This window comes from Phocoena sinus, chromosome 10, assembly GCF_008692025.1.
Source record: "Phocoena sinus isolate mPhoSin1 chromosome 10, mPhoSin1.pri, whole genome shotgun sequence".
NCBI classification, from domain to species: domain Eukaryota; kingdom Metazoa; phylum Chordata; class Mammalia; order Artiodactyla; family Phocoenidae; genus Phocoena; species Phocoena sinus.
The window spans coordinates 38,383,189-38,397,388 of NC_045772.1; the positions used below are offsets into that span (position 1 = coordinate 38,383,189).

General features: G+C 40.6%; 1 protein-coding gene across 4 annotated transcripts in view; it reads left to right on the top strand.

The window, feature by feature from the left end:
- The window catches only part of LIN7A (lin-7 homolog A, crumbs cell polarity complex component), a 216,906-nt gene that overhangs the window by 185,635 nt on the left and 17,071 nt on the right, over positions 1-14,200 (top strand). Inside the window, exon 5 of one of the 4 annotated variants that reach the window (XM_032645003.1) lies at positions 3,989-4,169. The exons of the other annotated variants lie outside the window; for them this stretch is intronic. Within the exon in view, the coding sequence (XP_032500894.1) occupies positions 3,989-4,169 (181 nt within the window). The remainder of the gene's footprint in view (positions 1-3,988; positions 4,170-14,200) is intronic. 4 annotated transcript variants of the gene reach the window in all.

A 14,200-nucleotide genomic window follows, 5' to 3' on the forward strand; every position in this document is an offset into this window, starting at 1 on the left:
AGGGGGAGGGGAAGTACAGAAAAAACACAAATTTATATCAGTACTTCAGAATATAACACTGCCTCATAATGAAGTACTATAACAAGTGTTAAAGGGGAAAAAGGGGAAGAAAACAAGGTGCCATATAAAAGAATAAGAGGAGCTCCTTTTAATAGTGTTAGGGATAGCCTCTTTGAGGGGTGACATTTAAGCTGAGACTAAGGGCAAGGACGAGTCAGTCATCATCAGAAGAAAGCTTGCGTGAAGGTATCCAGGCAAGAAAGTCCATGACTTGTAGTGTAGGATTGTTACCTACCAGGGTTCTTGGCCTTCCTCAATCAATAGAAATTGATAAGAAACCAGACAAGAAATTCAGGCAAGGCTTTACTGGGGCCCCTGCTACGGTAGGGGGGAGCGAAAATAAGTAACAGGTTCCCTTGCTCGCTCCCCAAGGAGGGGTGAGCTCATTCCTATATGGGGTGAGAGTAGGGGTGTGTCCAGGGGTCTGGCCGGAGGGATGGCTTAGGTGCTTTGCCCACCCCTTTGGTGGTGGTGAGTGCAGGGGGCATGCGCAATACCCTGCTTTTGCTCCCAACATCTTGTTTTTGCTCCTGGCTCTTCAGAAGTAGCAATAGGATTTGGTCCTTTTGTTATCTTGTTGTCCGTAATTTGCCCCAACTGTGCATGCACGCAGTTATTTTTGGTCCCTTATAGTTTCTTTGTATTTTGTTGCTGGAGGAGACGTTTGTCCAGGTGCAAGCCCTGCAGCAAAGGGTCCCAGTCTCAGGTCCCAGCCTGTCTCAGGATTGGCTGAAAAAAGAGCAGAGAGACTGGGTCATGGAGAGTTGGATAAGATGAGCTGAAGAGTGGTGGGAGCCAGATAGGGCAGATTCCTATAGGTGCTACCAAAAAGGTTATATTTTATTCTAAGTGCAATGGGAATCTCGATGTTGTCCGTCAATTCTGAAATCTGGTATTATGCTAAGAATTTCTGATACCTACTATGGCTAGTCACTAAAAACTGAAGTGTCTTATACTTTTTCTGTTTTAGTGTAGTATTATTATTTTTTCTATATTGAAATTTTCTTACTAAACCCTTAAACCACTTAAATAAGATCTGGCATCTGATAACTTTAGAAGTAGTTTTCTGTCTTTTTATCGCTACTTTTAATGGAAATTAGAAACCTTTTTCTTTATTGTCAATTGATATTTTCAACATTTCAAATAAGTCATTACATTTCAAGTTCTTATAGTTTCTGAGGAGTTTAAGGATAGTCTAACCATAATATGACCATTTACAATTTGGGGACTCTATTTCATCATCTGTAAAACAGAGATAATACTATCTTTCTCACATGGCTGATCTGAAGATTAAAATAAGAGAAAGTGTGTGAAAGTATCTGCCACTATGGCAGACATCTTTTAAAAACCCAATAGCTGGGACTTCCCTGGTGGTGCAGTAGTTAAGAATCCGCCTGCCAGTGCAGGGAACACGGGTTCGAGCCCTGCTCCGGGAAGAACCCACATGCCGTGAAGCAACTAAGCCCGTGTGCCACAACTATTGAGCCTGTGCTCTAGAGCCCACAGGCCACAACTACTGAGCCCATGTGCCACAACTACGGAAGCCCACGTGCCTAGAGCCCGTGCTCCGCAGCAAGAGAAGCCACTGCAATGAGAAGCCCGTGCACAGCAACAAGGAGTAGCCCCCACTCGCCACAATTAGAGAAAGCCCATGCACAGCAACGAAAACCCAAGACAGCCAAAAATTATAAATAAATAAAATAATTTTAAAAACCCCAATAGCTGCTAACTATTAATTATTATTAACTGTTAATATAAATTTCTTTAAGGCAGGTAATAGTCTCCTTCCTGTCTTACAATTTTCTTGCATGTAGATATAAACTTTCAGCTCAGACTAAGTCATTTCCTCTGCTCTGTTTATTTTCAAGAGACAAGAAAAGTCTCTCATTAAATATTCTAATTTCAGAGGCAGTTAGCTCCCACTCACGTGCTGTTGATTATTGGCAAGTCATTGGATTTTTGGGTGTCCTTACGTCTGTAAAACTGATGTAATGACAGCGTCCTGTCTACCTTTCCTAATGAAGGTAAAAGAGAGACTTGATAAATATAGCACTGGCAAAAATATGACTTTATCTTTCCACAAAAACATAGCATTATTGCTGTATATTATTATAAAACAGGCTTTTCATCAAACCCCCAGACAGATGTCTTCATAGTTCTTGTGGCAGCAAAGTCTTAATTTACAAAAGCAGAAAATGTAAGCAGAGTAAGGATCCTTCTGTTGGCTGAGAAATAAGCGGTTCACCTTGAAGGAATACAGTGCTTGCCTTCAGGCTCTGTGCTAGGTCACGTTCTGGCATCATTTATGCTTTATGAAGCTCGTCAAACCCAATTACCAGTTACTGTTTTAACCATTACTGGAGAAACCAATTTCTGTTGCCTAAAAGCTATGCTTTATGATCCGATTTAAGCCCAACTTGCTTGAGAAGGACCATTCTTCTAACTTACTAAATGTTGGCCTGGAGACTACTGGTACCAGCCTAAAGCAAAGCCGGAATGTTGTTAATATAACCACAGCTCCATAGGTGTACCCGATGAAATGCAAACCGAGTTAAGTCTCAGAGTTTGTACAGTTTTATAGAATGGATTATGATCTTGTTCCTGATTATACACTCAAAGAAAGAAGACACTGATACAGATGGAAATCAAATAACACTTCATGAGCTACATGTGATTACTGGGGGGGGGTTCATGTAACATGCCCAAACTTTAACTCAAATGTTAGTTGCTGAGCCTCAGCTATGGGAAATTCAGTGAGAGAGTCTTAGATGTTGTGGTGCCAGACCACAGTTTCTAAGTTCAGCCATGGGGTGTGGACAGTTTTAATGAAGTTGCAAAGTGTCTCATATTGAACCATAAGCCTTCCCTCCTTGGTTTGCTCTGTCTTCTCATAGATACAGAATCATTTGTTGGTAACTTTTTTACTGCTGACTTTACTCTGAAATGTAAATTACATTGTAGCCCTTCAGTGGCACCTAAACACTTCTCAGAAGTCATGTTTTTATTCATAGGTGTGCCTGTTATCACCAGCAACTATGCAAATATGGCATAGCTTAAGACTTAGGAAGGTAACTTTGAATATGAAGCAAGGCACTGAGACTTTACATCCTGGAGTTAACGTCTGAATATGTTGCAGTTATGTTTTCGACTGAGCATGAATTTAAATCTCTGCAAGGCTGGTGTGCACAAGATTTGATCTCCTAAAATCAGCCTGAGCCTAGCTTATCACCCAGCACCTGCATCTCAACTCAGCTTTTTCGTTCTGAACTCATCACCACATATGCAGGAGTCAGTACATATTCAGAAATATAGTAAAAGGTGACGTTAGAAAACTTGAGGCTTCTAGACAGTCACTGAGCTTCTACTTCTGAAAGCCAAGGGGGCATGATGCTGTAATAGATTTGGTTTTGTAAAAGTAGATTTGGCTCCCCTTAGAGTAGGAGTGATAAATTTGACTACAGTGGGGACCAAGAGGAGATTATATAAATGAATGGAGATGACCAAGTGGGAACTGTGGCAATCTAGAGAGGAAATGTCCCAACACAGGTCCAGCCAATTATTGCCATTGGATAATGTGGACAGTGTTGGCGGACAGTTCAGAATTTTTAAAAACAGGAAACACCTTCTGGCTTTGTAGAGGAGATGATATATAAGTAGAATTTTAAAAGGATAAATAGTAGTTATCTATAGAAATGTCGGTTGATGGAGGGTTACTCCAGGCAGAGGAGACAACATAATGCACAAACGTAAGAAACAGCATGATGTCTGTAGCGAAAGAGTAAGGCCAAGTGGGGTGGGATTGGGTTTGGAGGGGTGGGCAGGGGCCATGTCGTAGTGTGCCCCATAAACCATGATAAGTGGTCTGGACTTACCATTTGAAGGTGGTAGGAAATGGCCAACATAACATGTGTTTTTTTTTTGCGTTTAGATAAGTTGGTCTGGCAACAGCCAGCATGTGGGAGTGGGAGTATGTGAAGGAGTGGAGAAAAAACTGGACGTGGGGAGACCAACTAGGAAACTCCTAGGAGTTTTGGAGAGACATGATGAACGTCTTGCAAGAAAAGAATTAGGATGGAGAGAAAGGAAGAGATTTCAAAACTATTTTGGAGGTAATGGTACTATAAGCAAGACCTGGCGGTTGACTAGATGTGAGAGGTAAAGGAGAGGGAATTACCAAGGAAGTCCTGAGTTTCTGGCATGGTTCCTGCCTCTTGTGGATACAGGAGAAAAGATGTTTCAGGCTGAGCTCTCAGGAGGACTCAGTGACGTCAGGTCAGAGGCGGGAGCCCACAGGCATCATGGACGAATGTAAAGAAAACTGCATTTCGGGGCCTAAGAGTACAGTTCCACTTGGTGATGGTCCAAAACGTGTTCCAGTGACTTGGCAATTAAAAAAAAAAAAAAAGGTGTTTCAGGCAAGAAAGTGAGGTGCCCATTACTCAGCAAATTGTGGTGTCTGCAGGTCATCCATGTGAAAGTATACAAAATAGAACGATTTCATCTGGTTTTGGAGAGGGCATAGGTTTTAGGCTGCGGGTAATTTTAAATGAATTAACTGAGTTCTAGCAGACTGGCAGCATTTTAAAGTAGAAAACTTTATTTTTTTAAAACATTCTGCTTCGTAAACTTTTCACTAAATTAATTTGTCTTAATCAGAGTTTTTCAACCTTAGAACAGTTGATATTTTAAACTGGATAAGTCTTTGTTGGAGAGGCTGTTCTGTCTGTTGTAGGATGTTTGGCCAGCATTCCTGGCCAGTCACACACCCCGCCTCCAGTGGTGACCAACAAAAGTGTCTCCAGACATTGCCAGCTCTCCCCTGAGGGGTTAAATCATGCCTGGTTGAGAACCATCTTCTTAAGCTAAACTGTTCCAATTTCAAGGAGACTGATACAAACCAAATATTAGGTGCACCATTAAAGTCTAACTTGCATACATTATACACTGTATGGTGTATGTGAATAGAATGGACTTCTACCAAATCATAGCATGCGCGGAATTTCACAAATGAGGCCAATTCTTGAAAAGAGACTTTATCTAAGGCTTGTCTCTGAATTGAGGATCTGTGAGGAGGAGCCCTGCAGTTGACCCTAATTACCTTCTATAACAAAGGCAAGGAGATTGACCGCTCACCATTATTGAACCTGTCTCTACAGGCAAACAGTATTTTAAGAATACCACTTTAAAGGCTTCAATCAGACTGCCAAAAAAGAATTATTAACCACGTGCCATGTGCTTGGCACTGGGAAAGGGACAGTTTAAACAAATCATAGCTCATACCCTAAAGGAGCTCACTTCTGTCTAATTCTCCTAGAAACATCAAGTTAAGTTTTTCATAAATAGACAGGACCACATTACTTACAATTGGCCTGAGCTGTAGGTTTGGGTGATTTGGAGAAATTGTGTGTCAACATGTCATAAACAGAAATATGCTAAGGCCTTGCCACTTCTCTCTTCTGCCTAAGTCTAGAAGGCACAGTGTCTATTTGACTACTCAATAAAGTCTAAAAATGAAGTCTTCAGGGTACCAGAGCCCTCTGAGTTTTACAACAGATCTGAAATAAGGCTGGCCACAAGGCTAGGAGTGGGGCAGCTGCTAATCCTGAAATTCTCTTTATTTTTGTGCCCATGATCTGTTTAAATTTTTTTAAGTTTATATTAAATGATCATTATTATGTTGCTCTTCACTCTTATACAATGTTAGAAGCAATTTTAAATATTACTGACCAGGATGTAGTAATTTCTAGCTAATTAGCACAGGCACCCATTGCACACATCATTTCACATGGGTCCTGTTTTGTTGGATGCAGTTGGCAGGAGGGTTAATGCAAAGCTGTCTGATGCTAGTTATCAGATCACACATCATTTTATGGTGTCAACATCTGTAGGTATTAAAATAGTTTTTCTTCCAGTTGCATTGAATATAATTTTGCACATATTTTGAGTGTTCCACAAAGTACCCCAATCACTTAAACCTGCTTGGCCTCTAATAAATTTATTTAATTTTTAAGGAGATCATCGAGAGTTTAATTATGTGGAATTTTTTAGTAAGCATGTTTGATTATTCTGTGAAGAAAACAAGTCAAATATAGTCATTAAAATTCCCTCTGACGCACCTTCAATTATTTATAGGAAGGTGGGTAACCTAAGCGGAACTTTTAGCTTTACCTCTCTTTGTTGTGTTGTTACTCTTCCTAGATCAAACCATGATCACCTGCTCAGCTACTCCACCAAACCCTAAGTTTGAGAGCTACTAAATAGGGCAGTATATTGACAAAATATACGTAAATGCCCTGTATCTGGAGCACATATGTGGCCAAACGAGGTTGTAGAACATTGCCTGGACATAGTCTTAACATGCATTCATTCATTCAAAAAGTATTTATTATCAACCATAATAAAGATTAAGGAGGATAGGGGGTGTCAGGGTAGAGCGAGGAGGGTGTGCTGCTGGGCAGAGTAACCTCAGTGAGGAGGTGGTATTTGAGAAGAGCAGTCAAGGAGATGAGCGGGGGGGGGAGCAGCATGAGTATCTAGGGAGGAACATTCCAGGCAGGAAAGAATCAATGCAAAGTCCCTAAGATGGAAGAGTACTGGCATGTTGGAGAAGAAACAAAGAAGGTAGAGGTGAATTTGGCAGTAGTAGCTCACAGTTTTAATTTTTAAAGTTTTTGCTAATTAAAAATATGCAACTTTTCAAAAATGTATATCTTCTACTCAGTGTATATGCCACTATATTAATGGTAGTTTGAAAATCCCCAGACTACACTAGGTGTAGAAATAAAGCAGGCAGCCCTTTAAGTGTAGTAACAAAATTGACTTTTCTGTAGTAACAGAAAGACCTTCCTTTGAGAGCTTACAGGCCAGGCATTTCCTAAGCACTCTAAATGCACTGGGCAAATTAACTCTCACAGACTAATTCAGGGTAATTTATGGAGTTTACGAAGCAATCTGGTAACTTCTCTGAACCTTAGTTTCCTCACTGCTAAGAGATGGTAATAATAGTGGCTACCTTGTTTTTATGTTTCGGTGCTTAAGTGGCATAACATAGTTCCTGACACGTAGTAGGTACTATATAAATTATTTAAATTAATTAATTAAATAACTATAAATTATTTATTTACTATATAAATTGTGTTGATTGTTACTAGTTCATAATTAAGGGGGCAGCCATTGGTTTAAATAAGAAATCATTATGTTTTCTCTGAGAAGTGGCAACATCGTTAAGTTACAAGTTTGTTGATGAACATTAATCAATCCATAAAACTTAGATAATTATTCATTCATTCATTTGGCAAAGTATTATTGGGCCTGGTATTGTCTTAGTCACCAGTGAAATAAAAAATAAAAGCCCCTGATTTCACGCTTACAGGTATGGGGAGGAAATAGGGAAGAAGACGATGTTTGCAACATAGGCTATTTTGTAAATAAGGGTAAGTATGGGGTTCCATGGGAGATCATAACAGGGGCATCTAACCCAGGTATGGGAGGGCCAGAGGTGGTTCCTTCTGTGAAGAAAACTCATAGGCAAGTAGGTGCTGGGTAGGTGGATGGAGGCAGCAAAGAGCATGAAAGGGCCACCTCAGAGTAAACCATGCTAGAGTCCAGACACGAGAAAACATGGCCAGGCCAGTTCTTCCATTTGGACCCTTAAGAGTTGGCAAATGAGGCTAAAAATGTAAGCAGGGCCTAGATTGTAATGCACACTGGACTGCAAAGCTAGGACTGTATCTGAGCAGTATGGGGATTTAGACGGATTTTAAGCAAGAGAGTGATACGATCGAATATGCATTTTAGAAAGGCTGCCGTGATTGCAATGTGAAGAGTGGTCTAGAAGGGGCTGGGATTTGAGGCAGGGTAACCAAGGGTAGATATAACTTAATGTTTTAATGAGAGAAGAAACAGATCTCATGATGAACCTGTTATGTAGGGAACAGCTATGTTTCTTTGTTACATTGTTATTTGGGGAAATGGGAGGAGAGGATCAATAATAATTGTACTAAAGGAGAAATATAAAACCAACTCATTTCATTTTCAAAAGAATTTCTAGGTCGACTGATTCGTAACTCTCTCTGGGATCTCACATCTGTCAGCCTCGAAATCACTGCAGTTTTTCATCTTAGGAGCCATTAGTGAAAAACAAAAATTCGAACATGCGGTGTTTCATAATTCTTCTTCACCAGTTCTTAGTCAAACATCATCCTCAATTTATATCATTCACACTTAAACATGAATGATCTAGCAGGTCATGTAACTGAAGCTAGCATGGACAAATAAACAACCAAGAGTTAACGGAGGAAAGGAAAACTCAGGTTTCAGCAAATTAACGATGCCAGGAGAAAAAGCGTTCGGTCATGATTGAATGGAATTTTGGTGGCCTTCCCTTATAATTGGGGTTTTGAAGCTCCCACAAACCACACTTCTACGTCCATAATTTCTGAGGTAATGTAGCTAAAACCCCTTCATTTCACCTAAATGGCCCAGGCAATTGCAGGTATAATTTATTTTTTGCTCAAATTACCTCAAAGCTGTGCCTCAAAGCACTTTGAAAACAAAATTATCCTTTGTCCCACCTTCTTCAGTTTATTCTAGAATGACTCACTTTCCTCATGTTGATTCTGGGCTACAGTAGTTATACAAGAAATATGTGAATGCATCCTTATAAAATTTCCAAAGAATTCAATGTTAAAAAACTGGTCAGATTTTTTTAAAAAGCCGCTTTAATCATTTTCCTCACCATCACTCCATTCCAGTTCCTTCCTCTCCCCGCCTGAGGAAACACTATGATGGTGGGTATTTATCCAAGTGTTTTCCTTTGCACGCAAGTACACACACACACACACACACACACACACACACATACATATATTCAATTATTTATTTATTTTTAGATATAAAGTGTATGAGACAATATAGAGCCGTGATTAAGAGGCCAGGCTTGGAGACAGATTTGTTACCCGTTAATGGTGCGCCCATGGAAACTTACTGTTCTTCAGTTTCCTCATATATAAAATTGGGATGATAACGTTACATACCTCACCAGGTATGTAGGAAGAGTCACTATTTTGATAAATTTAAAGCACTTAGAACAGTACCTGATAGTAAACACTCAATGAATGTTAGTCATTATTTTAAGTTTTTAAAATACACTAATATTTTCATATATACTTATTTTTCTATGACTTGCTTTCTCAGAACTATGTCTTGGATATCTTGTCTTCTCAGTACATACTTAAGTTTTTTAATCTGCTGTATAGTATTCCATGGTATGTGGTACCAGAGTTCATTCAACCGTTCCCCTGTTGATGGACATTTAGCTTGTTACCCAATTGTTTTTATTGTTTTGTTTCAGTTTGTCATTGTGAACACTGCTTCAACGAAAATCTTTATGTATATGAATGACTATTTTTTTAGGGTGAATACTGATAGGTGGCAAACCAGGTTAGGAACACATGGGCACACTTTATTTTAATAGATGCTGCCAAATTGACCTCCAGCTTCTATTGCCAGTTGTATGAGAATAAAAATTTCCACCAAATCCTCGGCAATAGTTACCAATTTTTAAAAATAAGTGAACAATTTTTATTCCATTCTGGATTTAATCTGCATCTCTCTAACTAAATTAAAGTTGAACATCGTTTACCTGAGAACTTTACGAGAGGGAACTAGTCATACAAAATCCTGGCAGGAATGAACCAGGCATGTATAATACAAAAAAGAACTCCAGTGTAATTTGGGGTTTGAATGAGAGGGAGAGTCTTAGAAGGTGGAGTTGGAGAGGCCAGCTGGGAGCGGAGGGTAAAGGTCCTTACAGGCCATTGTAAGGTGTTTACACTTAATTTTGAGCAAGAAAATAACATATTAGAGAATAAGTGCTATTTGGAATGGACTTTGAATGATGAGTGGAGGTTTCCTAAGACAGGAGAAGGAGGAAGAACCATCTAGTCTGAGGGAATAAAACTGAGAGAAACACGAAAATATGGTGCTCATATGTTGAAGCTGAATATAAGGAAATAGAGCTGGACCTGCCTGTGTGATGGAAGTGCTTTGCATGCCACAGGGTACTTTTATTTTCATTTCTAGAAAATGGGGAAATATTCATGGGGTAAGGGGACCCTCATTTATTGGGTGCATTCTATGGGCCAGGTGTAGCACTTGGCACTTTACATGGGTAGTTCATTAAATTTTAAATGACATCTTTAAAGGAAATGTTATTCACATTGTTTTGCATGTTGGGAACTGGGCCTCAGGAAATGAAATAACTTTCCCTACGGTATACAGCTGGCAATCTTTGGGCCTATCCTTCAAAGCCAGCACTCACCAGATTGGGTGGGTACTATGCACTGTGCTGGGTCCTGCCTGGGAAGAAACAATCAATGTAGCTCAGTAGCCCCTGCCTCCAAGGACAGGGTCTACCAGAACTGTGTTCTTTCTGCCCTTCAGTAGATTGTCGGCAAGGACACAGGAAGACCAAGTGACTCAGGCTAGAATCTGGAGAAGAATTTAGACGAGAGAAACTAGAGGATATTTTAAGATGGTAAGAAATAAGAGGGAGGAGAGGATGAGATGAGTTGGTAAATGGGGAATAAATATCAACCAGTATCCGTGGTTAATTGGATGTGGGTTGAGGGGAGAGTTAACAACATCCCCTGGATGCCTAGTTTGGGTGGCTGCATGCTAGTGATAGCAGGAGCCAGAGGGGAGGGGTGAAAATAATCTTTGGGGATTAGAGCCAGTTAGAACATTTAAAATAAGTACAGTTTTATTTTGTTGAATTACCTGAAAAATCTTAGTATAAGTCACTGGTGACAAATCCACAGAATATTCTGTGGTGTGCTCTTTTTTTTTTTTGCATTCTGCGGGCCTCTCACTGTTGTGGCCTCTCTCGCTGCGGAGCACAGGCCCCGGACGCGCAGGCTCAGCGGCCATGGCTCACGGGCCCAGCCGCTCCGTGGCATGTGGGATCCTCCCAGACTGGGGCATGAACCCGCGTCCCCTGCATCAGCAGGCGGACTCTCAACCACTGCACCACCAGGGAAGCCCCTGTGGTGTGCTTTTAATTGGAAAAGACATTTATATGTAGAGCCAGTGAGATATTTGACAGTAAAACCTGAAATATCCCTTAAATTTTCACTCCTTTTCCTACAAGAAGGCATCTGTAATTTTGAGTCTCTGTAATTAAATTAAGCATTATAGCTATTATTACTGTATATTATTCATGGTACAAAGCAACATAAAAGTCCCTGCTGCTTTACACTGTACAGGAAACACATTTGACAGCTCTGGACTCAGACAACTTCTGCCTAGATTTGTTGTGTTTCTCCTTTATGCTTTATATAATTGGTAGGACTTCTAGGATTCTAAGACAGGTTAAATAATAAAGGGTACCCTTTGAAGGGTTTGGGTGAATAATTTCAGAGACCTGTTATTGTCTCCATTGATACCCCTTAGAAAACAACGGTCTCTCTGAGATCACTAGAGTAAGATACTGAAGGAAAAAAGAAAACTATTCTGGTTGACAGAATCCTGATGTCATTGCAGCATAATACAAGCTGACATCTAGGGAGAGGAGATGGGATGATGTATGCCACGCTTAGTGAAAGGGAGATTTCCCAAAAACTTCCTATAGGCTAAGCCTTTTTCTAGGTTGCAAAGTCTTTCAAAGAACCTTCCAGTGTTGGTCCTGTCTGCATCACATCATAACCCACCTGCCATAAAAATCAGTGGAGACTATCTGAAGGATGGGCTTTGGTATTTGTCCTCGGGGATCCAACCGGTGTCCAGGTATGCAGTCCTGGTTCATCAATTTAAAAGCCTCACCTGAATCTGGATACTCCTCCTAAACTAGCTTTGCCATTTAAGCCAGGCTCCATCATCCTTGGGATTCTACAGTGCCAGAAGGAGATAATGCTCCATGGTACTAGATCTGTCTTTAGGGTGTTGGCAGGGTTTCAGAGTGAGCAAAATTGACTCCCCCGCCCTCGAACCTATTCTTCCAAACCTTTCTCTTAACTCAGATCCCTCCTTCCCTTCCCTTTCCTTTCCTCATGCTGCCCTTTGGTGTTCAACAGACCCATCCTTCTTTGATAAAATTGCTCCCCCCATGTCCACTGAAAATTCAAATTCCACAAGGGCTACTGCAAAAACAAACATTTACTGAAGATATATCACGTACCAAGCACTACTATGCATTCTTCAATCTTGACATTTTCCTGCGTCTTAGTCAGTGACCAACTGTCTAGGTTTGCCCAGGACTGAGGTATTTTCTGGGACTTTCAGTCCTAAAACCAGGACAGTGTCCATCGGAGACCTGAGACACAAAGAGGTGAGGTCATTCTCTAAAGGTCACACTCTTGGACAGTGATTTGTTATGACTCAGACCGGGATCCCCCTAATCCAAATCCCTGGCCTTTCTGCCCTGTTACACTGGCTGTACTAAGGGTTGGTCTGACGATTTGATTAGGAACCACACTAGATTTTAGTGACTGAGATGTATTTGCATGTTTAAGTGGAGCTGTAATAGTAGCACGTATGGGTATGAGGGAGGGGATTCTTGGTGGGTATGTTATCATCACCTCTACAACCCCCCTCTCAGGCCAAACCAGACCTGGAAGCAAATATCAAGAGTCGGCAATTTTGATATTCCTGCTTCTGAACATTTGCGAGAGGCTCTGCTCCTGGGGGGGTTTTGTGTCACAGAGTGTCATGGCTTGGGAGAGTGTGGGTGGGCAGAGCACGTATTTTGGAAGCACAGATCAGTGTGAATCATGATTGGAAGTGTACCCTGTAACTCGACTTCCCGGGTGAAACCTACCACTCAAAAATTAACAGACCGATTTAAAGATCTCACTTTCTAGGAATATTTTTCCACACAGCTTTGTTCTGCTTCCAGATGTCTAGTGTTCACATTTGTACTCTTGAAGATGGCTGTATGTATGTGTATGCGTATACGTGTGTGCATGTGTATATATGTGTATTGAGTGTATATGTGTAGGTATACAGGTATGTGTGTGTGTGTGTGTGCATGTGTGTGTTGTATTTATCCCAACAACCATCAGGACTTTTTTTTCCTCCTGTCGGTGCCAGAACATTGAGGGTTAAGCAGAATTACTATAAAGCATTACAACTGACATGTAGTAGCTGTATTTGTCTCCAGTTTTAGGCTGCGGATCTGAAAAGGTGGGCTCAGATCAACCACATGTTAGATCTGTGATTTCTGGTGCTGATTTTTTTCTTAAAGCTTTTGCTTGCTTTAAATTTTCTGCCCCTGGGCCGACTGCTAGTGCTCTGCATTCTCTACTTCCATGGTTCAAAAAATTTTATATGTATAACTACTCTCACAGGATAAACATGTGTGTAATTACATACACTTTTTTCCCCCATTAACCTCTTTGCTCTCTTGTCGTGTTTGGCTATTTGATGATTTTCCCCTCTCAAGTTTGCTCACATTATGCATGCTCCTATCAAGAGAATCTCCTGCACGCTCTTCCTTTCCCTAACAAAGTCTGGCACCGTGGAGGGACTGAGAGAGTTTTTCATGAATAAATGATGATCATTTGTGATTAGCATATCAACTGTATGTATGGAAATGATGCTTCTAAATTACTTGACCGTGATTAGAAGCAGTTGATTTACCTAAGTAGTTTCAAACCTTCTTCCAACAAACTCCATACATAATTAATTTAGTAAATACATTTTCTTTGGCTTCCCAGATAATATAAAAGACACTTCTACCTATTCCAAAGGCAAATTATATTTTGTTGTTGCTGTTATTATCCTTAAGCACCTGAAGCCCTCCAGTAACATGATCACCCAGGAAACAGTTCAACAACCAGCTAACATTTTTTGGACCCTTTTAAAGTGTCAGGTGCTCTTCCAAGTGCCTTGTGTATATTATCAATAAATGTAATGCCCATAATGATTCTATAAAGTAGACACTCTATGATACCCTTTTTACAGATGAGAAAATTGAGGCGTGGGGATGCTAAGCAGCTTGTCTGAGCTCACAAAGCTGCCAAGTTAAGAAGCTCAAATTCAAACTGGGGCAGTACTGGCTCCTTAGCAGCTGCACAGCACAGGGAGATCAGCTCGGTGCTTTGTGACCACCTAGAGGGGTGGGATAGGGAGGGTGGGAGGGAGA